At 40.0% G+C, this 23,552-nt stretch overlaps 3 protein-coding genes across 8 annotated transcripts; 1 reads left to right on the forward strand and 2 right to left on the reverse strand.

The window, feature by feature from the left end:
- Nucleotides 1-3,966: 3,966 nt before the first annotated feature.
- Nucleotides 3,967-12,864, reverse strand: LOC142400518 (vitellogenin-2-like). Of its 6 annotated transcripts, none has more exons than XM_075485449.1 (34): nucleotides 12,825-12,864; nucleotides 12,600-12,620; nucleotides 12,346-12,497; nucleotides 11,960-12,211; nucleotides 11,709-11,873; nucleotides 11,475-11,623; nucleotides 11,217-11,367; nucleotides 10,971-11,128; nucleotides 10,724-10,889; nucleotides 10,519-10,644; nucleotides 10,209-10,427; nucleotides 9,884-10,101; nucleotides 9,675-9,772; nucleotides 9,467-9,591; nucleotides 8,952-9,053; nucleotides 8,715-8,834; nucleotides 8,431-8,617; nucleotides 8,251-8,344; nucleotides 7,945-8,130; nucleotides 7,727-7,853; nucleotides 7,398-7,614; nucleotides 6,911-7,308; nucleotides 6,793-6,837; nucleotides 6,643-6,711; nucleotides 6,294-6,500; nucleotides 6,067-6,209; nucleotides 5,771-5,909; nucleotides 5,543-5,672; nucleotides 5,251-5,434; nucleotides 5,008-5,102; nucleotides 4,812-4,906; nucleotides 4,555-4,720; nucleotides 4,170-4,331; nucleotides 3,967-4,079 (listed from the first exon to the last, which is right to left on the reverse strand). In XM_075485449.1, exons 1-34 carry the CDS (start codon nucleotides 12,862-12,864, stop codon nucleotides 3,967-3,969), a joined length of 5,019 nt encoding a protein of 1,672 aa, XP_075341564.1. The 6 variants fall into 6 exon arrangements, with proteins under 6 accessions (XP_075341564.1, XP_075341562.1, XP_075341560.1 ...); XM_075485447.1 differs by having other exon boundaries at nucleotides 7,703-7,853; XM_075485445.1 differs by having other exon boundaries at nucleotides 6,793-6,830; nucleotides 6,895-7,308; nucleotides 7,703-7,853.
- Nucleotides 12,865-14,275: 1,411 nt separating this feature from the next.
- ctbs (chitobiase, di-N-acetyl-) lies at nucleotides 14,276-18,533 on the forward strand. Its single transcript, XM_075485452.1, has 7 exons — nucleotides 14,276-14,540; nucleotides 15,167-15,305; nucleotides 15,516-15,724; nucleotides 15,819-15,990; nucleotides 16,080-16,177; nucleotides 16,489-16,650; nucleotides 16,933-18,533. Exons 1-7 carry the CDS (start codon nucleotides 14,427-14,429, stop codon nucleotides 17,119-17,121), a joined length of 1,083 nt encoding a protein of 360 aa, XP_075341567.1. The 5' UTR covers nucleotides 14,276-14,426; the 3' UTR covers nucleotides 17,122-18,533.
- Nucleotides 17,544-22,718, reverse strand: spata1 (spermatogenesis associated 1). Its single transcript, XM_075484541.1, has 12 exons — nucleotides 22,656-22,718; nucleotides 22,418-22,524; nucleotides 21,434-21,551; nucleotides 21,181-21,234; nucleotides 20,640-21,066; nucleotides 19,497-19,644; nucleotides 19,350-19,410; nucleotides 19,117-19,237; nucleotides 18,910-19,035; nucleotides 18,617-18,792; nucleotides 17,891-17,989; nucleotides 17,544-17,785 (listed from the first exon to the last, which is right to left on the reverse strand). Exons 1-12 carry the CDS (start codon nucleotides 22,716-22,718, stop codon nucleotides 17,651-17,653), a joined length of 1,635 nt encoding a protein of 544 aa, XP_075340656.1. The 3' UTR covers nucleotides 17,544-17,650.
- Between the last annotated feature and the right edge of the window lie 834 nt (nucleotides 22,719-23,552).

Below are 23,552 nucleotides of genomic sequence, written 5' to 3' on the forward strand. Positions count from 1 at the left end.
TGTAGGTGTATACTTGATTAGATTTTTGTTTTTCACTATTCATAACAGTGTCTTTAATTAATCTTGTGAAACGCTGTGAAATATCCCATCAAATAAGTTTCAAAGTTCAAACAGACAGTGTCACCTTGAGTCTGCTGTTTGCTTGCTTTGTTTGTTTTGGTCAGGGTGACCATAGAGGTTGTGACATCTTGGCAGAACAGTCGTGTGATTGATGTTGGATCTGTGGTATGGAAGTGACCATTATTATCATTTATTGACATAGCATGTTTATTCTACTCATGTCAGCTTGGCTCCAATTATTCTGTGGAAATGCAGGCTTATGCTTTCCAGTTTTTATTACTGCTTCAACTCGCTTCAAAAGAACCACTATAGCACACTGAACATGACATGCACATTAAGCATGATATTTAGGGAAGATCAGCTTGTAAAAGTAATTTATAGTAAATTAGAAACAGAATAGCCATTCTTGTTTTTATTCTTTAAAACGGCTCAAACACTAATATTGAATGGTACAAACGGTATGACATTAAACTTACAAACAATCTGTTATGCACATCCTGATTCCATGTATTTAAAACAAATTTCATAATGATGTTAAAAAAAATGTTGTGCATGTATGTGTCCAATGTTTGACTATAACACGTTTTTACATTAACCCTTTCATGCATTAATTATGATAAACTCAGTCAGGATTTTTTGTGAAGTGTTTTTATACATCCTTCGGGATGTAAAACAAGGTTTGAAAAAAATGTTTTTCTATCTTTATTCTATAAAATATATAATTCTACATTCATCTGTCCTCTCAATTGTTGTTCATGTGTTTTGCAGTGTAAAAAATATCGATGCAATAACATGGTAGTTATGCTGGTATAGTTAGAATTTAGTTATACAGTTTTATTATAGTATTTTGTTGGAATGGTGGTTCCTCCACTACCCTGTAGGCCTCTCTATTTGAGCTTTATTGATAAACTGAGTCACGATTTTTTTTTCACCAAGCTTTTTTATTTATATTTACGAATGTAAAAAAAGGTTACAAAATAAAGATATATTCTCTCTGAACTGAGGATAGTGTGACACAAGTAACAGTCTCTGAACTGAATGTAGATCCTCATAGTATCTTGACTGTTGCTGGTGCTTATCATATTCCTGTCTCTGAAAGTTTAAGTCTCTTAACTGAGCATCTTCTGTCCTCGTAGTATTTTATAGCATTTATCATATATTTCCTGTCAAAGCATGCTTGTTACTCCTTTTTGAGACTATTTTCTATGATATTTGCCAAAGCATCTGGGGTAAAAAGCAGCAAGACACTGCATGCAGATGTACTTGGTTCTTCAAATGCATGCAGCATCTTGGCATCTGCTGGCATTTTTTGCTTACTTGTGCTGGGACCTGTGGTTTCCGGGGGTATACTGGATCTCAGGGGGGGCCTTAGATTGGCCATTGCTCTCTGTTTTGCCAGTGGCGGAGTAGGTCTGCCTCTGGTGTGCACCTTCACGGATCCTGCTTTGATGAGAGCATGACCTGTAAATGCCTTGAAGTGCAGAAGATCCTTCGCTTCATTTCTAGACATTCTGTAGAGGTGCCAGGCATTCACAGTTGTGACGTCAAGAAAGTGAAAGAACACTCTGATGTACCACTTTTTGTTTCTGTGTCTGTGGGGATACCATGCGACACACTGATCCATGAGATCTACTCCTCCCATATGCTGATTGAACAGCTTCATGGAAAATGGTCTTTGGACATTGAGCATCTTCTTCTCTTTCTTGCTCCATCCCTGTGCCACATCTGTTGGCGACAGGCCAGTGCAGGAAGAGGCCATGTGAATCACTAAGCTATCCAACCAGCGTATGCCAGTGTTATTTTGCGCATTGGTCAGCCAAAACATTCTAGGTTAATGAATTAAGAACAACAATGGTAGTTATTGACATTGCATTGAAGTTTAAACATAGCTAGTGATGCATGATGTACAACTGAGTGGACAGTTGATTAATCGGTATTTCCTACAAATATAAAATCAAAACTTGGAAAATCTTTACAGAAAATGTCACCTTGGATGTTACTTGATGTAATTATACATATTTTTTTTCCTGCAGTGGCATCTTCTTATAGAAGGTAGAAAATAGCTGAGGTGGTTGGTCTTTCTCCCTGTCTGTCGGCCATCTTGGTTTCACTGACTACTTTTGGTGCATTGCAATGACCTGCCAATGGGATTTTTTGGTATGGGATGATGCAATAGCTTCCACTAGATTGGACTATATGCAGCAGTGCCCAAAATTGCAGGCATATATAGAGAAAAAACACTTCAACAGCTGTACACTGTAGTGACCTCCAAGCATGAAAGGATTAATGTAATGACCAGTCACCTTGGACTCGAATTACACCACACACTGAATGAAAAGTCTTAACAATTTTATTTCCAACATGGGGTCATTTGCAAACTGGTTTTCTGGGTCTCGTCCTCTGGCTCTAACCACAGCTGTGAGTGTGACTCCCGAGGTAATGATTTCCAGAGGTGTCATCCAAAGGAAGAAGAGGTGGGTATCAGAGGAGTAGACGAGGTTGGAAAAGTTATATTAGGGGTGGTTGCTTTCACTGAAGGTAAACAGAGAAGTTAGTTTTTACGTCACTACTAAGCGACAGGCTGAGTGAGAGGATATGTAATGATGATATAATGATTATATAATGATGATATAATGTATATGAACTCCACGACTAGCAACCAGGTAGTCCATAAAAAATGGTCAGTATATCTTCTGGAGAAATAACTGGAATCCAGACTTACTGTTTTGGGGCAGGCAAGGAGGCAAGGTCCAAGGACAGTCAAGGGTCATCAACGTGAAGGCAGAGGCTGAGGCAGAAAACATGTTCAAAAATACTGTGTGGTTCAAAGGCTGTGATAACGCTAGATTGCTGAGCAAACACTCAATCTGGCACTGGAGCGATGACAAGAGGAGGTAGCATGAGAATGATAGCAAGGCACAGGTGGACATGATTAGGATCCAGGCAGGAATTAGGTTGTGACAATTAAACATATTCACATATATAAAAAAACAATTGTCACACCATGGGGATATTTGATTAAAAATAATCACCTGGTATCTATAGGGTCTTGTACTTAGGTAAATGTAACCTCATTTGAACAACAAAACATTACATATTACACTGTCATTATTCATTTCACAAAAACTAAGACAAAATGCAGAAGCAGCGTGTAAAAAAAAACTAAGTATATCCCATGAGTCAATGACTTGTAGAATCACATTTAGGAGTTATCATTTTATGCATGATGTTGTCAGTCACACACATAGATTTGGAGGATCGTTGGCCCACTCTTCTTTACAGTGTTCTGTTCATTGAGGCCTGGAAGCATTCTTTTTTTTTTTCATGCATAGCTTTCTTGAGGTCCTGTGACATTTCAGACAGGTTAAGGTCTGGACTTGTTTCTGACAGTAGTGTTGCATAGTGGCACATCTGCCTCTCTGGCACATTGATAGTGTGGTTGTGTTGCAACATTGTTGGACTGTATTTGATCAGAAATGACCAGTCTCTGGTAGTTTTGCCCTAGAATTGGAATTTCCCCTCGGGGATTAATAAAGTATAATTGATTGATTGATTGATTGATTGATTAAATGTTTTGTTGGTGAATCTTGTGATATGTGCCTTGTTTGCTTATGTACGTTTTTTTTAAATTTTTTAATTTAAATCATATAGTTTTCTGCATATGAGCCTAAACTGACAAAAATGATTGGTAAATGATAATATTCTCTTCTGGGTTTAAATATGACAAGTTCAATATTGTTTTTATTTTTTCATATAGTTTTATTTCAACATGAGGGGTAATGATCATAAAATCTGACTGATCTCACAGAGTGAATCAAACCAACACATTTCACATTCCAATTTATTTACATTTACAGACTTGCACACAACATAAACCAAAACTTAATATGATGAATGGCAACGAGATTAAGCACACTGAGCAGTGCAGTGACAGGCCAGGTGGGCTTCTGCTGTCTCCCTCAGGTCAATGCTCTTCTCTGAGATGCTGCTCAGAATGTCAGAACGATTCAGATTTGAATCTGAAACAGTGAGTTGAATAGAACAATGAGACTCTGTTGAAAGGAACTATAGTACAATTCTCTGAATGCTGTGCTTTCTTGCAGACTCACCAATGGGCAGGCAGTGGTAACCGACAGTGACAGGGGTGGTTCTCACAGGCATGCATCCAGGCAGACACCGGAGCACGGGCTCAACAGAGTAACATTTGGACTCCTCACCTTGTAGGGTGACCTTCTTCTCCAGTTTCACAGATTCAAGCTTCACGTAACACTCTGGAAAAATATAGAATAAGAATAAGTTGAGGGTAAGCAATCCATTCATGACTTTTTACATTCAGAAGGTCTTAGCCTTGAACATATTCTCATATTTAATGTTTCTAGGTTTCTTGATGTTTGTTGTCATCATGTAAAATTTCTTTAAATCCTGGCTTTCTACTATCCCAATTATCAGTGTTAGTCTACAAGAAAAAGATCACACAGGCAGTTTTAGTACTACCGGCTGTGTCGCGGCAGCTTTGTCCTGATAGAACCCAGGAATGAGCGAAGCTGGTTGCATTCTTGGTCACCCGTTCGTTGGGTGTACTGTACTCCTGTTTGACTTCACCATCAGCCTTCCCACAGAGTCCACATGTCTGGCCCCTCATCCAGTCTACGACTTTAACCTGGAAAATAAACCATATCCTGGCTGCAGTGTTACCAATGTGTATCTTAATTAATGTCACATGCCCAACATAATCAGAGTTGTTGTATCACCTTCAGAGCGCTGAAGCTTAAGAAAACCTCTTGAAGCCCATAGACTGGAGCATGGAGAGAGATGCCCTCTCCTCGCTGTCTGATCTGTATGTTTCCTGTAATGAAGGAAAATAAGCAGGAGAATGTGATTTTTAACTTAAAAAAAAAAAGAACAATGAATAGATGGCTTTTCAGTTAGATTTTATGAAATACAAACCTGCTGGATGCTGATATGGCAGGTTGCTGACAGGGATTTCTACTCCATTAACCTTCACCATGATGGCGCTGTTCTTAGGATACATGTCGAAATCACTGGAGAAATGTTTAGAAAGTGATTAGAAAGTGATGTTCTGGATTTGCAAGACTATTGCTATTATAATTTCATTGTAGTTTTGTCTTTTTGGGAGGGTGGTGGGATGTCGGGGATGTATGTTGAGATATAAATACTGGCTGCCCTTACATGTTTTCAATCTTGACATTGATCATGTTTTCTTCCTGTGGTTGGTCCCTCTTTAGGAGAACCATGAATTTGAGTTCTGATGTGCAATCCTGAGCCAAGACCTGGTAGCATGAGTGGGGCATCTCAGTTTTATATTTCCTCTTGTTGAATGTTATCAGTGTGTCTTTAAACATGGTGCACTCAGCTGGGTTGAAAAAAAACAAGTATCGCAAGTTAGCTGTTTAAAGATTGATCTATTCTAAATTCTCAAGATATAAAATATAAATATGTTTGTTGTGGTTTTTTTTTTAACCTGCATGGGCCTTAGTGAGCATATATGACATCTTTTCAGTCCAGTTGTCTGGATATGCTTCAAGCTCAGCAGCAGTGTCTCCAACTGGCAGAGAAACGGGAAGACCCATTCCAAGTTTGTAAATGGTACTCTGTGACATTCAATCCCAACAAAAATAAACCAGTTATACAATGTGAGTAAAACAACCACCATATGTGTAAAGATAAGTAACATATCACAATACCCCACCTTTGGTGACTTCACCAAAACATTCATGCTTGTTTCAGAGGCAACAGCTACAGTCAGTTGGATCTGTTTTGGGGCATTCTTGACCTTCGTTCGGCTTACTCCATTTTCCACAGTGATGCGGGAAAGGTGCTCAGAGATCCTAGACACACAAGCAGTTTCAGGTTTTTAAAAATATTTATTAAAAAAAAGTGTGATACCTGAAAGACAGGTGAAAAATTAACTAGTTCCCACATACTTCTACATCCAAGTGAAAATAATTGGATCATTTTCAATTGTTACTTTGTATGTGACCTTACCTCTCTACATATCTCTTTGTGCTATCGGAGAGTCGGCCCCAGGTCATCTTCACACGGACTGCAGGGTTCTTACCCACAAGGCCAGTTTCAGCTATGATTGTACTGTTGTGTTGCTTGCATTCAATGCCCCAGGCAATCCTGGCCTGAGTGAAAAATTTAAATTGGTTATATTTCAAGCAATATATTATTTTTCTATAAATTGTAATAATTTCATATTAGGTTTTTACCATCAGCTTGTGATTGCACAGCATCATAGCATCAGCACAGATTCTCCAGTTGTCATTTTCAGTCAGCTTGGCAAAAATAACTTGCACTCTGGCATTTTCTTTTTCATAGTAAGCTGCAATTTGGTATCCCTGATTCTTGTGGTCGGCTCTCACAGCACGGATGAGAATAGTGACAGCTGGAGAGACGCTGTTAGAGAGGTACTTGGCCTGAAAGTGCAACGAAGAGATTTGTTTTAAACTAAGTTGTGATTCTTCATCTTGTTTTTCTTTTTTTTTGTCGTTGACATTTTTGAAGTTGAACGTGTAAGTTATTAATGTCTTATCATAATATCTTGAGCTAAAAACCCACCTTATTGTAGATGGATTCAAAGCTTTGGGCACTGCTATTGCTGTTGACATGCTCTGCTGAGATGGAATGCTGCAAAAGAACAGAAACCACTAATTTAGCCCACTTAAACAAAAATCATGATGTAATTGCTTTACTCAATCTGAAAGTTACCTGGTGGATATGGTTCTTGGTGAAATTCATTTCATACAGTTCTTGCTGTAAAAGGAAATAAAAGTAAATTAGTCTTTTACATCCAGCTGTCTTTAAAACAATGGTGAAAGTAACTCACCTTAGACATGGAGCTGGAGGAGCTTGAGCTGGTACTGCTACTGGAGGAATTGCTAGAAGATCTCCTTGACATCTTGATGATAGGGTCAAGAAGATCAACCATATTACTCATACTGCGAGAAGTGGAGCCAGAGGAAGACTTGGACGATGCAGACGAGGAGGAGCTTGAGCGGGAGCTGCTGGACTGAGAGCTGGTCGACCGAGAGCTGCTGGAACTGGATGAGACTACTGTGCTGTTCTTCAGCCTGGGAACCAGAATCTTCTTGAGTTTCATCAAGACATTCTTATCCTCGAGAATTTCCTCCTCCTCACTCATGTTAACCACTTTAATGATCTTTTCTGCTGCTTTTTCTCCAACCTGAACCTCGATTTCAATCCTCTCCACTACAGGTCCAGCAGCTGAAATACAAAATAAATAAAAATATTATTTTCAACAACTTCTTATGAATTACTTTGTTTCGTAACTTCAGTTAATCCATGTTACTTGCCTGGGGAAACCCTTAAGGAAACCGCATGATTTCCAACTATGGTGTAGACAATGCTGTTTCTGAGGAAGAGGGCATTGCGTGACTGAATCTCAGCGCAGAGCTTAATTCCAAATATTTGACTTGCGGCACACATTTTCTTTACAAAAACTTTGGGGATTTTCAGTTTGGTGATAATTCGCCTTGGTAGGTCAATCGGAAGGATTTCAGATGATGCTGACTGTAAAACCACAACAGAGCGTCACAACATTAATTTGGAGTAGGATGATTATCTATATTGGAAAAGGTGGTCAGTGAATCCAACTTGCCATTCTACTTTCCGTGAAGTATGCCATCCTTGAACTCTGTGAGATGAAGTTGTGCCTTAACGGCAGTGTCACAGGCCCAGCTGGGATAATTGGTTTGATTTTGGCAGCCGCAATGTCTTCCACGTTTCTTGCAACAGCATATGTGTCAACACTTTGGGGGGAAAACAAAAAGATTAATGATAACTGGACCAGCTCAAAAATGATTGAGCACATATAACTTGGTGATAGGAATTTATACATACAATGCAGATGCAATTGTATTTACGCCCTGAACGGGCAAGAACTGGAAGTTGAAGTAGCCCTTAATCATGTCAAATCTTGCTGCCATCTTTACTGGAACAACTGTGTGGACTTTGGCTCTTGACACCACAGCAGCTTGGATGAAAGCAGTATTGACACCCATAACTGCATAGGTATGCATGGAAACACTACAAGGAACATAAGAAAAGATTTTGAAAATGGAACTCTGAACAATTTTCTTCTTCTTTGATAGTTTAACTGATAAGGAGAAACTTTACAATTTGTGAAGTACAATGCAACTAGGTCACCTTGGAGCAATTGCAGCCCTGACAGATATATCAGATTTTAGAAGTTGGGCAGGACTGAAGTTATCAGGCAGTGGTGGTGACACACTGGCTTGCACTGTAAAAAAAAGGAAGACATCTTTACCATCAGTGTAAATGATGCTTTCTAATCCACAACTGTTAAACTACATCAGTGAAATATACCTTCCACAGATGCAGCAGCCACAGCAGCAGTATAGAGACTGAGCTCCATGGGAAGACCAACAGAGGTGGGGAAGATGCGACGAATCTCAGCAGCCAGCATTGGTTTGGAATAATGCAGTGTGTAGCCTGATAACAGAGCAGCCAAAGCCTTTTTGCCATAAGTGCGAGTTTCAGATCTGTTCACAAACTGCAAAAACAGATTTACATATGAAGCAGGGTTTTTAGTTTAAAAAAAAAATTAAATTTGAAGTAACAGCCAAATGAAATTGTGGGAGATGCACTACCTGAATAATCTGTTCAACGATTGTTTTGTCAATGTTTGCAAATGCAATTTCCTGTCCAAGCACTTTCACATATGCAGAGGCCAGGGGCTGACTTGAAGGAGAAGTCTTCCATTCAGAAAGCTGAAACAAGAGTAAAATTAAGTTAAGTTAAAAACAGCTTGCACAAAGAAATTGTTGATTAATAACATAACACCCATAAGTATGGTATTTGTTGTTGGATTTTGTGCTTAAACTTACAGCCTTAATGGCTTGCTTAACCTTGGTGAGCCTGTCTGCGTGCGCTGAAACATCAGGGATTTTCAAAAGGGCTTCCTGCAGCCCCTCAGTTCTTACTCCAAACTGGAGAAAGAAAAAAGTATTTAAAATTATTGCTAATATTTGAATATCAAATGTTTACATTGTCATATGTGCCTTTGTTGAACACAAAAAATGGCATTCTTTGAAGGCACACACAACAATGTGGACAATTTCAGCATAAACAAAACATTGTTGATGTATCTAACAGCCAGTGGACCATGAGCCTTTATGACACTGGGAAATAAGTTGAGATTTAGACATAAATTCTGAATGCTGATCCCTATTTTCACTCTTATGATTGAGCATTGTGTAATTGTTCAATAAATGGGTTACACAGATCTGATCTGCTCTAGGTCTTTGCAAGACTATATTTGCTTTTACAAAATAATCTGATTTGTTTTCGCAGTTGAGGTTTTGTTTTTTTCAGCTATATATGCAGGATATATTTCTCATACCTCAAGAACATCAACATAAACTCCAGCCACGTAAGCACGAGCTTTTGCCATTATAGCTCTTGGCAACACAGTTGCAGCATCATTGATGTAGTAGACACTGGCAGCTGCACCCACCATCCAGGGATCTGACCCAAAGACATAAAGTGTCAGCCCAAATGTATGAATCTGAATTCTTTAAAAGTAAACAATTGTTTTTTTGTCTTCTTACTGTGATAGGCATCATAATAGAAAGCTCTGCTGAATCGATAGCTCAGTCTGTCAAGTTTGGGGCTAAGGATCCTTATGGCAACGTTACAGGCAGCAGCCCTGGAAGGAGAACATGTGAAAACATATAAAATGTTTAAGATTCTAGCTGCAGATACATTTAAATTAAAAAAGAAATGTCATTGGAAGCACAACAATTATCAAGGTTCTTACACAGAAGAATGGTCAGGGGAAGTGGTCTTGGCAAGGGCCTTCATGTAAGAGTAGACAAAACTAGCGACCTGAAGATTTGATTCTCTCAAGAGGCTCTTAGCAAGAGTTGTCACCAGACCCATGGGCAGCTTAGTCTCAAAGAGCACGATAGCAGCAACCATACGGAGCTCTGGGTGGAGGTTCTTGTTCATGAACAGCTGGACGGCCACCTCTTGGATCTAATTTGCAAAGGTTAACACAATAAGTACAACCACATTTGAAAAAAAGAGATAAGCATTTAGTATCTTCACTGTGTATGAAACAAGGAATAGAAAATGTGTCTCACAAATCTGGGCTCCCTCTTTGCAATTTTCCTCAGGGCCAGGGCAGCATCAATGTGAAGTCTGTGGGGTAGGATGGTAGCAGCGCTGCCAAAGCCAGGCAGGAGCCTCATGATTGGCTTCAGGCTGCTGGGATGGCCAGCATTACCCAAAACTTTCAGAGCCATAGTGAGCTTATCATTGTCGTGTCTTAGAAGAGCCTGAATAAGGAGTTCATGGACAGGCTGTGGAAGACGCAAAACAACATTTAACTTAGTGGTGTAATAAATAGATAATAGGCTAATTAGATAACTCAAATGTGCAAACAATACATACCCTCAGAAGCTCAGATGGACAAGAGGGATTCTCTGAACAGTATTTAGAAACCATGCTTCCAAAGCCCAGCATGGAAAGTTCATGTAAAACTGGATTATCTTTTATCTTGGGGGTCATAGCCAAACCCTGAAGAATGGAGAAAAACAGAGCTAGTTACATGTAGCCACTTCAGTGTCATTGCAAATATAAACCTTCAATCACTTGCCTCTAAAAGCTTGATGGCTTCCAGGTCAGCTGTCACCAAATGCACAGATGACAAAAGAGCTTGAGCACCTTCAGCATTAGTCAAATCACCAGCAATTAACTTCTCCTTGATGAACTTGAGAGCAACATGTGTACCAATGGCAGGGATGGAACTCAGCATCCAGTGCCTTGAAAAGACAAACACTATCAAGGTGACTATCCGTAGCATGTTTACTTTATGACTCCTCTCTGATTGAAAGTGGTGTTACCTATAGTCGTTTTTAGCTTTGAACTGACTCCAGAGGGCTTCAATACTCTCATATCTGGCCACACGCAGCAGCTGGATAAGCTCAATAAACTTCAGAGGGGAATCTTCTTGGGCCTTGCCCACATTGAGGGTAACCAGGCGGTTTAATGTCTCCACAATCTGTCGTGAAACAAAACCTTTCTCATGAAAAAGATGTGGCTGTAACATGAATTCAACAAATACTTGACTATAATGTTTTCAGGAGTACCTGAGCCTCTGTGTTGCTGATCCTCAGAAGCTGAACTGGTGTCTGGAGCAGCTCTTTGCCAAATTCGTACTTCAGATATCCACGGTGAAGAAAGTCAGCTTTGATGGGCTCCACTGGGATCTTCTTGATGTCCAGGAAGGTCAGGATTTGTCTATGAGCATGTGTAAACATCAAATCAATCAGCTGTTGGAAGGTTTCTCTGGAGAGACATGCTTAAAAAACTGTATTGCACTCTTCCTTTTAATTCAAAGCACATACTTGGCCTCCATCTGTGCAGCACCGTTCAGAATGTTGAAAGGTGAGTATTGTGTGAGCTCTGTAGCCATTGCCTCCAAGATCAGGGCACCAGAGGTTGAGGGCTTCATGACATAGTTTATTGCAACTGCTCTCCTCATTGTCTTTCCTCTCTGAATAAACAAAATCCACAAGATTATTAAAACAGCAGTTTTACTACTGTCTTAGAATATGAAGTGGGAAGAAAATTGCACTTACAGCCTCACACTCAGCACATCTCTCTGTGTAACCTGTCAAGCCGATGTCCTTAAAGATTCTCTCTTGGCAGTGATTTAGGTCCTTGGTCTTTGTCAGATGGATGCGTTCAGCCTTGAAATCCTCACTGACGACATAGTGGGTCTTACAAACACCATGAATTCCGGGCTATTTTGTAAAAATCAAAATATAATTTGCCAGTCAGTATTGTGGAATTTTGTGAGAAGAACCTGAAGAAAACTAATAATGTGTACCTCTTGCACCTCATACACATTCTGTGTCTTCTTGATGCTCAGTTGAAGGACGTTGAGGATTCCCCTGTGGATATTCAGCACAGTTTCAGAGACGCCTATCGGTGCAAACACTTTACCAACCACACCGTTGGCATATTCGAACTTGATGGGTGTCAAGAGCTGAGCAGACAAGGCTGAGGTGAGCTTAGTGGCTGGAACGAAAACATCTTCGGGCCAGTTGCCACTGTACTCATAGATTGCAGGGTCTATAAGCTGCAAGAAAAAGTGACAGCTTAGGTCAGGTGTGATCAAAAGTTAACTGTTGACATATGATCCTGGCTTGATGATAAATCATATGGATTAAGTTTTGTAACAAATTTGCCTTAATGATGACAAACGTTCTCTACCTTTAGAGCAATGGTGCTGGGAGCTTCCGCACCGATCAAAACTTTGCTCTGGATCTTCACCCCCGCTCGTGCCAGTCCCTCTTCAGGCAGGCCGCCCAGAAGATGTGCTTCATACTTGTACTTATAGGTCTTTCCACTATCAAACTCCGGGGCTGTAATAGAAGACAAAAAAAGTATATTTCACTTAGAATGTGAAACTTTCTATAATTAAACACACTGTTTATTCTACTTGATACAATAATAAAATAACTTACCAAAGTTGACTTGGTTGCCCGCTGCAAAAGAGCAATTAAATATTAGTTATCTCTTGATAAAGGACAAATATACAAAGCAGTATGTATCAAGTATATGTTTGAATTGATTCGGGAAAACTGAAATCATTAAAAAAAGATTTTTATTTTTCCAAAACCTGTCTTGTGTTTTTTTTTTAGCTAAACTTAATTAGATTTAGTAATACAATTGCATTTAAACATACTCACCCACAAGGGCCACGATGAGAGCCAAGACGAGGGCCCTCATGTCTGTTGATTGTGAGCATCTGTGCAACCAGACGCTCCCTTTTAAAGACACTTTTTTTCCAGAATCCATCAAAATGTATGATTAACTAAATAGTGGCTTACCAATGTTACTGTGCCCTTATCATGGAGATTAGACTGAGTAAATAACATTAACATTACCAACAAATGGTTACAGATGAGAAAATAGTTGCCTTAACATGACTCTGCTTTTCCTGAAATTGCCAGAATTTTTCTAGTTTCCCAGATATTAGATGTTTGTCACATGTGGCCTGCACATTTTGAACTGAATGAATGTGCTACAATTTTTTTCTATCTTCCAATATTACAAATCTATTATGTTCTTACAATATATACAGTTCAATGACTAGAATCACATTTATACCATTCATCATGCAGCAATAGCATTTTTACTTATATGTGTTATCTTTTAGTAGGTGACAAATAAGAAACTGTAAAATCAGGACGCAGTTAGTTAAACTCTTGATCTAATCTAGTAAAACTGAAAACCATCATGCTGAAAAGAAATATTACAAAAACTCCTGTTGCAAAATTGTCTAATGCCTAAAAACAATTACATTCCATATAGTATTTGGGTTAAATGTATCCCTGTCCTGACCTGAAATATCTTTACAATCCTGTCACCTGTCTCCAGGGTTGTTGTTGTTGTCTCGCCAGTGGTAACAGTCCAACATTTGACATTTAAGATGAGTTAGAATCTAAATCAAGTCATTATTGCTCCTTTTTACTTAACAGGCAGAACAGGCAAACTCTACACAGAAAAGCCCCAGCTGGAATTCAAACCAGGGACCCCCTGACTGAGGGGACAGTGCTACTATCCCCATGACTTACTTTGAAAACTTCATTGTTAGAGGTTTTTGCAAATCACTACCTAAAGAAGCCTGATGTATTACAGCAAGTACTGTGGACTGGTCAAGTCAAAATAAAACTTTTTGCTGCAATAAGTTAAAAAAAAAGAAAAATGTCTGTAGAAAAACGGAAGCAGAATTTCATGAAAATGCTTTATTTTCCAACTAATTTGATGTGGAGTGTATTGGTCCTGATCAGCCAGCAGAGGGCATGTCATTAGTGAAAAGACTAATTGATTAATTTGAATACCAGCAAATTCTGGAGGCGGTCAACACACAAAACAGCTGAAGATGAAAACATCGACTTCAACAACAGCATGAGATTTCTTCCTTTATGAACTCAATGACATAACACATCAGATTTGGTGACAACACCCTGAAGGCTGCAGCTTCTTTTTTTTTTTTTTTAACTACACCCGGAAGGTCAGGTGTGGATGGGTCAAAATCACCTCTAAATAGTCATACATGACATGCCCCTACTCTGGCGGTCTAAATGTTCTCTAAGTTTAAAGTGTTAATTAAATGCTTCAAGGCAAAGGGAAGAGTATGTTAATTTGTTTTCCGGGTGCCTGTATTATTATTTTTTTTTAACAGTGTGAAGATTGTCCCGTCTCGCACGCCGTACAAACGCATCACGAGCCCACCAATGTAAACAGCAGGCTCGACTTCATCCTAAACTGCACCAGTTTCCTACAAAATGATCTCGTTTTGGGCTTTTTTTTCGTGGCTGCTGGTGGTGTGTGGGTCCACCGTGTGTCCGTGTGAGAGACCGGAGCTCTGCCAGCAGATCCGAGAGGAGAGGGACTTTGAGGTAACGTCGTCAGCTGATCAAAGTTTGCACACCAAGCTGGCCAATCCCATCGCCAACAGTTTGGCGTTTTTAATACACCGTTCGTCGATTTAGCTTTTCTGCTAGCTGTCAAATAACATTCAAAGTATGGTCAGTAAACAGGAAGATGCAGGTTAACGTTGATTTGACCTCATTTTACTATATGAGAGTAACTGACTCTGAAACCACCATAAAGTAAAAGTATGGTGTTAATTTCCTGTTTCTGTTATTTCAGAACTGTCCAGAGCTCAATTCACTTGAAATATTTTACACGTATTAGCCTGACTTGTTAAACAAAGGTTCAACTTTATGACATGTATTAAAGATTCATTCAAAAAATAAGGCCAACCTCAGCCCAGATACAGAAGTAACACTGATTATTTATGTTTAAAAGCTGCTGTGATTGTTAAATGTGAACGGCAGACTTTTTTTGGATCCAACCAATGATCAGTTATCGACAGCCACCCACAAAAGTGGGAAAATGTTCAAATTCATTTTCAATTCTACTTTGTTTCTGACCGCCTTGGTGCCAGTGGTAAAATGAGGGCAGATGAAGGCAGAAACAACAAGATGAAAGTAGCTTGTGTGTGGGGATTGTGTGTTTTCAGGTGTTTGTATTTGATGTGGGTGGAAAGACATGGAAATCCTACAACTGGAGCATGGTGACGACCGTGGCGGCGTTTGGAAAATATGATGCGGAGCTCATGTGTTACGCTCACTCCAAAGGTGCACGAGTAGTCCTCAAAGGTACGATGAGTTTCTGTCCTCACGACAGTAAGAAATGATTACAGACTACTGAGTGTGACAAAAGCCTCGTGCTCATTTAATTTTTCTATCCACTGCTTGTGTAATAGTTCAGAGCAGCACCTCTTGACAAAGTGTTCATGTATTTTAAACATTACTAACTGTCTACGTTCATTGACCCATTGTCCATCTCTGTTTCCTTGCTGGGAAAAGGTGATGTTCCGCTGTCTTACATTGTGGATCAAGCCAACAGGACAGCATGGATAACAGAGAAGGTCAACTTGGCAAAGAGTCAATGTATGGATGGCATTAACATTGACATCGAACAAGCGGTGGAAAAGGACTCTCCAGAGTACCATGCCTTGTCAGATCTGGTCAAAGAGACCACTGAGGCCTTCCACAGGGAAATCCCAGGCTCTCAGGTGAAGGGAATACTTTAACAGAATCACTAAGCAGGCGTAGTCGAGACAGTAGATACCTTCCTAACTTTGATATTCACCTTTTCCTGATCTCTAGGTCTCTTTTGATGTTGCCTGGTCCCCAAAATGTATCGATAAGCGCTGCTATGATTACGTCACCATCGCCGAGTCTTGCGACTTGTTGTTTGTGATGTCCTACGATGAGCAGAGTCAGATCACCGGGGACTGCATTGCAATGGCGAACGCCCCGGTCCGTCAAACTCTAAGAGGTTTGTTGTCCAGATGCAGGTGAATGAACGAAAGCAAATCAGCTTGTTGATGCAAACCCACTGAGATACCTTTAATCTGTCCTTTTTAGCTTATGATGAGTATTTGGATCTAAAGATTAATCCCAAGAAACTGGTGATGGGAGTGCCGTGGTACGGCTATGACTACCCATGTGTCAACCTCTCCCAGGTATGTTAACGTTCATTAAAGAGCTACACACAATACATGTTTTTTAACCTGATAAAAGACTATATTCTTAGACGTGATAATGACATACTGTAGCAACGGAACTAGCTCTATCTCAAAATCATGTAGACTGACTGCCATAAAGTTGGATCATTTTTCAACGTGAATAAATCCCGCTGAATTTCTTTATAACCCCTGACCTCTCATCCGGCACCGCAGTAATTTATGTCGCGTACACTGTTGAAGGCAAAGCAGGCTTGTGGGCACTGATTTCAAGTGGCTGTACAATTCTGTTGTGTCTTTTCTCGTATTAGGAGGGAACATGTTATATAGCTAAAGTTCCCTTCCGTGGAGCTCCTTGCAGTGATGCAGCTGGACGACAAAAAACATACAAGTGGATCATGAAGCAGGTCAACAGCTCATCATCTGGCAGGCAGTGGGATGATGAGCAGAAGGCTCCTTACTTCTATTACAAGGTAAATAATCGTTTCATTTTTACGTGTCTCTAAGTATCCAACTTTGAGTCAGATGTTTAATTTAATATTCATAGAAGAATACTGTGTGTGTGGGAGGGTTCATTCTTCTAATGAGCTGCAGTTAAATAAATCCAGCAAAGATTTCAGACACGAGTAGCGTCATCCACCCAAGCTTCTGTGAAGCCAATTGTCCTTCGAAACAGCAGTAAAACGTTCCTTATAATCCCGGGACAGAGGGAAAAGGTTTTAGTTTTTTGTTGCTTCTTTCACTGTTTTCTTCAGGACCAGAAAGGGCAGATTCATCAAGTCTGGTATGATGACCCTCAGAGCATTTGTCCTAAAGCGAACTTGGTGAAGGCTAAAGGTTTGAAGGGCATCGGCATGTGGAACGGCAACATCTTGGACTACAGCGATGAACCAGTTGCCAAGCAGCAGGCCGCGATGATGTGGAATGCCTTGTTAGGATGCTAGCTGGGAAACACTCACCCCTGCAGCAGGAATTTACACCATTCCGAGCCTTCTCCTGTTTGTTGCTACGTCCATATATCCCTTCGCCGCAGTAATGGGGGGTGGCTCCCCTCTGACCTCAGAGATGCATTCTTGCACAGAAGCGTTTATTGTGGCTTTTTATTGCTTATATATTGAATGGGATTTCCGCAAAAATACTGTGATTCTCCCACAAAGACGACCAATTTAGTGCGCCGTACCCTCAGTGTTATTGATCATCAGCCTTCCTGATTTGAGAACTTTTAATTTGTTCATGAATTAAATTATTTCTTATCGAACTGTTAGAATCCCTAATTTCATTCCTTGTGCACACATTTGTGTTGTTATCGTAGCGACATGCTTGCACCACCTGGGAAAGCTCAACATAGTGGATAAAAGGATAATTGTGACATTAGAATTTCAAAAATCCAGAATAATTTAAACCTAAAACAAACGGCTACATATCTGACACACTGATCCATTTTAAGACCACGAACTTAGTCTTCATTGCATTTTAGATGGAGCTGCTCTGGAGTTGTGGTCTGTCCCGTGCAGGTTTTCCAATCACTGCGGGATGAGATGACTGACTCTTCTTCTGGGCCAGCTCAGCCTTCAGGGCTCTCAGCTCTGTAGCAGCCTGCTTCCTCAACTGCACAGATGTTGGGGGGGGGGGGGGGTTAATATTTGTCAGGCACATGTAAATCATCATATGTTTTTATACTCTTTTAAAGTTTTGAAAAAGAAAATCAGTTACTTTAATCTCCGCTGTCAGCTTCATCTTGGCATCCTCGACCTTCCTCTTCAGGTCGTCAATCTCGTAGTTTTCCGTCATGATCTGAATGATGAGCTCATTCTGAAATAATTGATATTTTATGGGGTTACTTGAATCTGCGACTGATTGATGCTTCCGTTTCTTTTGTGAATAAACAAATTGACCAAAACAATGATCTCATTTCTCAAAGTCACAAAGATAAAGATTTAGCATTTTAAGGGATGTTACTTTATTTCTATAGTTTGGGCACCTTTTATCGTTGGTTCTTTAAAACACCCTCGTTGGCAAATATCACAGCTAGTAAATGCTTTTTGTGTCCAGCTTGTTTGGCAGCTTTTAACCCATACTTGCAGCAAAGGTCCTCTACTTCTGTAAGATTGGTAGACATTATACGAGAGCTTAGACTAATTTCTGATTGACTTTATGCTTCACAGTAACAGAAATAATGACAAGATGTTGCCCAAAGTTGAGCATGCCACTGTATATGCACTGTTAATTTGACATTTGTGTTGTTGTGTTGGTGGACTCATTAAGTCCCAAAATTCTTTATTTGAGGATTCACAATCAACAGAGCTTCACACTATTAACACTTCTCTACTCTAAATAAAATAGTTCCTCAAAGGCTCACATGCCTCATGTTTATTAATGTTAATTATGAAGTTCAGTATGTGCATTCAAAACAAACAGAAAAATGTGATAAGACTGGACCTTTATTGAGGATCTCCCTTGTCGTCTTGGCTTCCCTCTGTTCTCTCTGGCCTGGAGCTGATGCAGGAGTTTATTGTAAAATGTCTCCAGTTCTTGTCTTATGTTTTTCAGGTTGTCCTCCAAAGGTGCTGTGGCCTTCTTTGTTTCAAAGTATTTCTTCTTCCAGCTGTCTCGTGCTTTATGTTAACAGCAAGAAAAAGGGATGCAGTTTTATCGATAAAAAGAGGGGTTTTATTTTTTGCTTTTCTACCGCTAATATTATGGAGATCATGTGGGGGAGGTTAAGTGCCCACCTTGGTTCCTGCGGTGTCTATTTTGGGCTAACAAGTCTTTCCCTTTTCTGAGCAGTTCTTGTCTCGTCCACTCGAGCTGCTTCCTTTCCTCCCTCACCACCTTGATTTCCTCAATGAGAGCCTCTCCTTACAGAGATGAAAACACATCGGTTGTATTGAAAGGTATGAGCATTACGCCTGGGGATGTAACCACTGCGAGGGGCTTACTGTTTGTGTGACAGCCTGCGGGAGCAGTGGCTTTTTTATTGGTGACTCTGGCCGAGTCGCGATCTGGAGGTGGAGAGGTGCAGCGAACAGGCTGAGACAACACTGCTGGACTTTCTGCCACCTGACAACAAACACCAAATATTTCTGCAGACTTAGAATTAAAGACAAAAAAAAAAAATCATGACCAAAACAGACACGTCCGCAGGCCTTTCTGTGAGAATGCTGTGCATTACCTCGGCTGTAGGTTTTCTTCTGATGGACCTCGGTATTTGTGCATCTTTGGATTTTCCAACCCTGCAAAACAAACACTTAGAGTGTGGTAGATTTAACCTCATGCACAATGTTGCAATTGGACACACAGTATGATGGCTGCTTAGTACCCATCTGTGAGGGAGAAGCCTGAATCTCTGTCCTCCAGAGACTCAGCTGCTACGGAGAGTCTGTCTCGGCGTCGCGGGTTGATTTTTAAGCAGCTTTCCTCTCCGTCTGTCTTCAGCTGAGCTGAATCCGCCTCACGTTGTTCTAAAGCTGTGGAAGTGTAAAACTGATGGGTTTAGTTTAGTCATAAATATAAGTTTCATTAATGTGCAAAAAATATTTTTATCTCAGCTGAGGGGCAGATGCGCAAACTTTTCCCACCAATACAAAAAGTCTTGTTAATGAGCCTTTGAAAGTTTAATTCCCATTTAAAGCTTCCATAGTCATGAAAAAGTAAACGACCGACCAACTTCAGTCCTATTTAAACAGAGCCTATTCATAACATTCAAACAATTGACATAGAAAAATGACATTTTTTGGTCATTTTCAGAATCTGAAGAAATAAACAGGCCATTCACAAGGAAGATTCACAAGATAAATTGTCCCTTTTTGACACATTTAGATCAATTTAAATAGAATGGGAGTTTAGGTGCCCTCTGTACTCTCTATCTTAAACCTCTCTCATCTATTGTCTGCTATCCTGTCTACCTCAATGGTAGACTGTGTCCTATTATCTCTCTAGTCCTGTGAGTTTGGCAAGAAATTTGATAATAACTTAGTCCACAATAAAGAAAAATCACAATGGCTGTGAAGATATCAAATGACTCAGCCAGCCCAGTGCAGTTCAAGAATGGACAATTTGAAACAAGAAGACGTCTCCAAGAATTGAAAACTTCATCCCAGACCCTGCAGGTAACTGTCAAATTCTGCAAGAAATTACACAATCTCACTGAAATGTTGGAGGGAGTTTAGGAAAGGGCAGATACAAGAAAACCTTCAATCATCTTCCCACTTTTTTTTTTTTTTTTTACCTTTCATAGAATTGTGCACAATTATGAAAAATGCCTAAAACAAGCCAGGCTATACTAGCTTCTGAGGCCAAAATGCTCTCTTTCTCCACAGAAGAATAGCTCATCTATTTCAATGTGCTGTTTAAGAGAGGATCATATAATCCAAATGTTTCTTCAATACGGATTCTGTGAAAGACTTTAACAATGTTAACAATGACTTTAACAATGACTTTAACAAATCATCTTTAATTCAACCTTTTTTTAGTGAAACAAGCTGCAGTGCTCTTGGATTCTGAGCATTCCCTCTGCAACTCTCCTGCTTTGCTTTCCTGATGGAGCACAGAGCTTCCTCGTCATTCTCTCCCTCTGAGGAGCTGCAGCTCTGGTCATCTTCTTCATTGTCTTCATTGTCTTCATTGTCTTCATCATCCTCCTCCTCCTCCTCCTCCTCCTCCTCCTCCTGTTCCAACCTGGGGGTGGGAGGTGGCTGCTGGGAACTCTGGGGGATGTGGGGAAATTTAACAGACTCCTTTGTTCCTGTTGGCAGGCTGCACAACTTGAGAGGATTGTAATAGATCTGATGGTCTGGGGAGCTGCTGCTGGTGTCTGGGGTGAAGGACCGTGAGCAGAAACGGCTCTCCACCCCCACAGCCGGCAACAAGTAAAGCTCTGGCTGTGCAGCCTGCCGACAGGTGACAAAAACTCATTACAGGACCTGAACAGGTTGACAATTAAACAGAGGGACTATCTGATCAGCTTGACAAATTGAACCGTGTGAAACATGGACTCGACTTACATAGGGTGGGGCAAATGTTTTCACTTTCAGGTCTCTCTCCTGTTTACTTTTCACCTGTAACATACAAGACTTTAGTTGTTTTGTGAAGCAAGGCAGTAAAAACCTGCATACTCCCCACTCTCACACAAGCTTTTCACAACCTTTAGTGTGGCCTGCCTTAATAGCATGCTGTCTACATTGTTTCTCTCCACTGTCTGCATACTGACACACAATCAGCTCTACAAAAGGCCACTTAACAGCCAGCTGCACTCACCAGTGCCAGACTGCGACCCACACATTTCAGGAACGAGTATTTGTTGATGCTCCTCTCGGCGCCAAGGAGAGCGCTCAGCTCTCTCCGCAGAGTCTTCAGGGTGATATCAGGATAAACCCTAACATCACAGCGAGGGCAGGGAGGAACACACAGATTTTTTTCACCGGTCAGGGTTTTAGTGCCATGTTTAAAAGATTAAGGCAAACCAGAGTACACTTCAAAAAAAGCCTGCTTGTGTAATAGTCTTATCTTTAGATTTTAAAACATAGTTTATTATTATGAAGAATACGGTCGACTTTTGCACACATGGACGATTTAGTGCTTTCTAAGGACAAACCGTTCACTTAACACAAGTCAAATATGATTAGCTTTTGTCTTGATAAGCAAATTTCCTTTTATTAGTTATATTTGATATTTATACATATATATATATATATATATATATATATTAATACAAATCCTTCTAAATGTTTATTTGACATAATCTAGACTAAGCTAGATTTCTCAATGTTCTTTTTAAAAAAAATAAATAAATAAATCTAATTTCTGTGCTATAATAGACACTTGCACATATTATCAAGTATAATGATGAAAACTTTGTTTTGAGCACAATCATACGTATAAGATTTTATCTTACATTCAGCAGGATATTTCTGCAGTGTAATAATATGACAAGTGGAACTTTGACATACTGATGGTTTGAGCATTTAGATTTGGAGTTTTACTCCCCAAAACAGTGAAAAAAACATTACGCTTGTTATATTAAACCAGTCCAACAGCACGCCGAAGCTCCTGGTTAAATTTGAAGGCAATATCCCACTTTTATTGCTTAATTTCCTTATCACATAGCTACAGGGCAATGCAACAATGCTGATGTTTACTTTAGATATAGAGTCTTAACAAATGTCCCATGTTTAACACTAATTCTGAACTTTTTTTTTTCTTTTTCTAACGATTCCATTTCAACATTTCCAGCAGTTTCACCTGATGAAGCCGGCAGATATGAAGCTGTCTGTGGCTTCAGCTGAAACTTTATTGAGTTTCACATTCCACTGTTCAGCTGGCACATACAGCACGTGGAGCTCCACAAACTACAAACCAAAAAGAAATCGACAGCACATTTAATTCATTATTATTATTTTTTTTTATCATAGGCCTGTGACGTTTCTCAAACTCCTATAAAGTAACAACTTCTGCAATGACGAACAAACTCTCAGTATACCTTACAGCTGGCCGGTCTCCTGCTGGCCTCTTCATATCTGACAGACTCGCAAGACAGCTCCATTATCAGCCCGATTCAGCATGGGGAGAGGTAGGAAAAGACTCAGAAAGAAGTGCTTTCGCTCGTTTTCATGCAACCGTGAAGCCTCAGACTGCTAAGTAACAATCTGCTGCAAACACACTCAGTCTTTTCTTTTATGAGAGTGCCAGCAGTGGTTGCTCTGGTGCTGATGATGACAGCTACTCTCCTCATCTGTCATCATCTGACTCCAGATGAATCTCTAACCTGCATATTGTATTTGTACAATGTTTTCAATCGCCCCATCAGTCAGACATTCTATAACCTTACATTTTTGCTTGATTTATGAGGCTAGCCTATGCCGAAGGGTTTTCACCAGTAGGTGTTGCACATTTTCATTGAACTGGTGCTGCTTTCAGGTACCTGGGATTTGGCACGGCGAGTTCACGAGAAACTGAAATTACTCCGATAGGCTGTTTGTCTTGTCCGTTATCGGAGTTCTTTTTTCGTGTCTTTATCATCTAACATCAAACATAATGGATTCATAGTCAATTACTACCTTTAGAAGATAAGTGTCTGTGCACTGCACTAGATAATCTCAACTGGCCTACTTTGATGTGTGTAAATGCACCAGTTTAAATATTCTACCCCCAAGAATAAATGTATTAACATAATAAATATAAAATAATGTATTAACATACCAGAACACATTTGATGTGTAAGTATGCTCCTACTCCCGCATCTCTGTACACTCACCATCCCTCCCACAGAGACTGGTTTCACATCTTTAAGCTGTTGTCCCACGTATGAGATATATATTTTTTTAATTTACCAGCACTCCCTTTGACTTTGGAAACAAAACTTTTGGATTTGCAATGA

The sequence above is a fragment of the Odontesthes bonariensis genome, chromosome 15 (genome assembly GCF_027942865.1).
Source record: "Odontesthes bonariensis isolate fOdoBon6 chromosome 15, fOdoBon6.hap1, whole genome shotgun sequence".
Lineage (NCBI taxonomy): Eukaryota > Metazoa > Chordata > Actinopteri > Atheriniformes > Atherinopsidae > Odontesthes > Odontesthes bonariensis.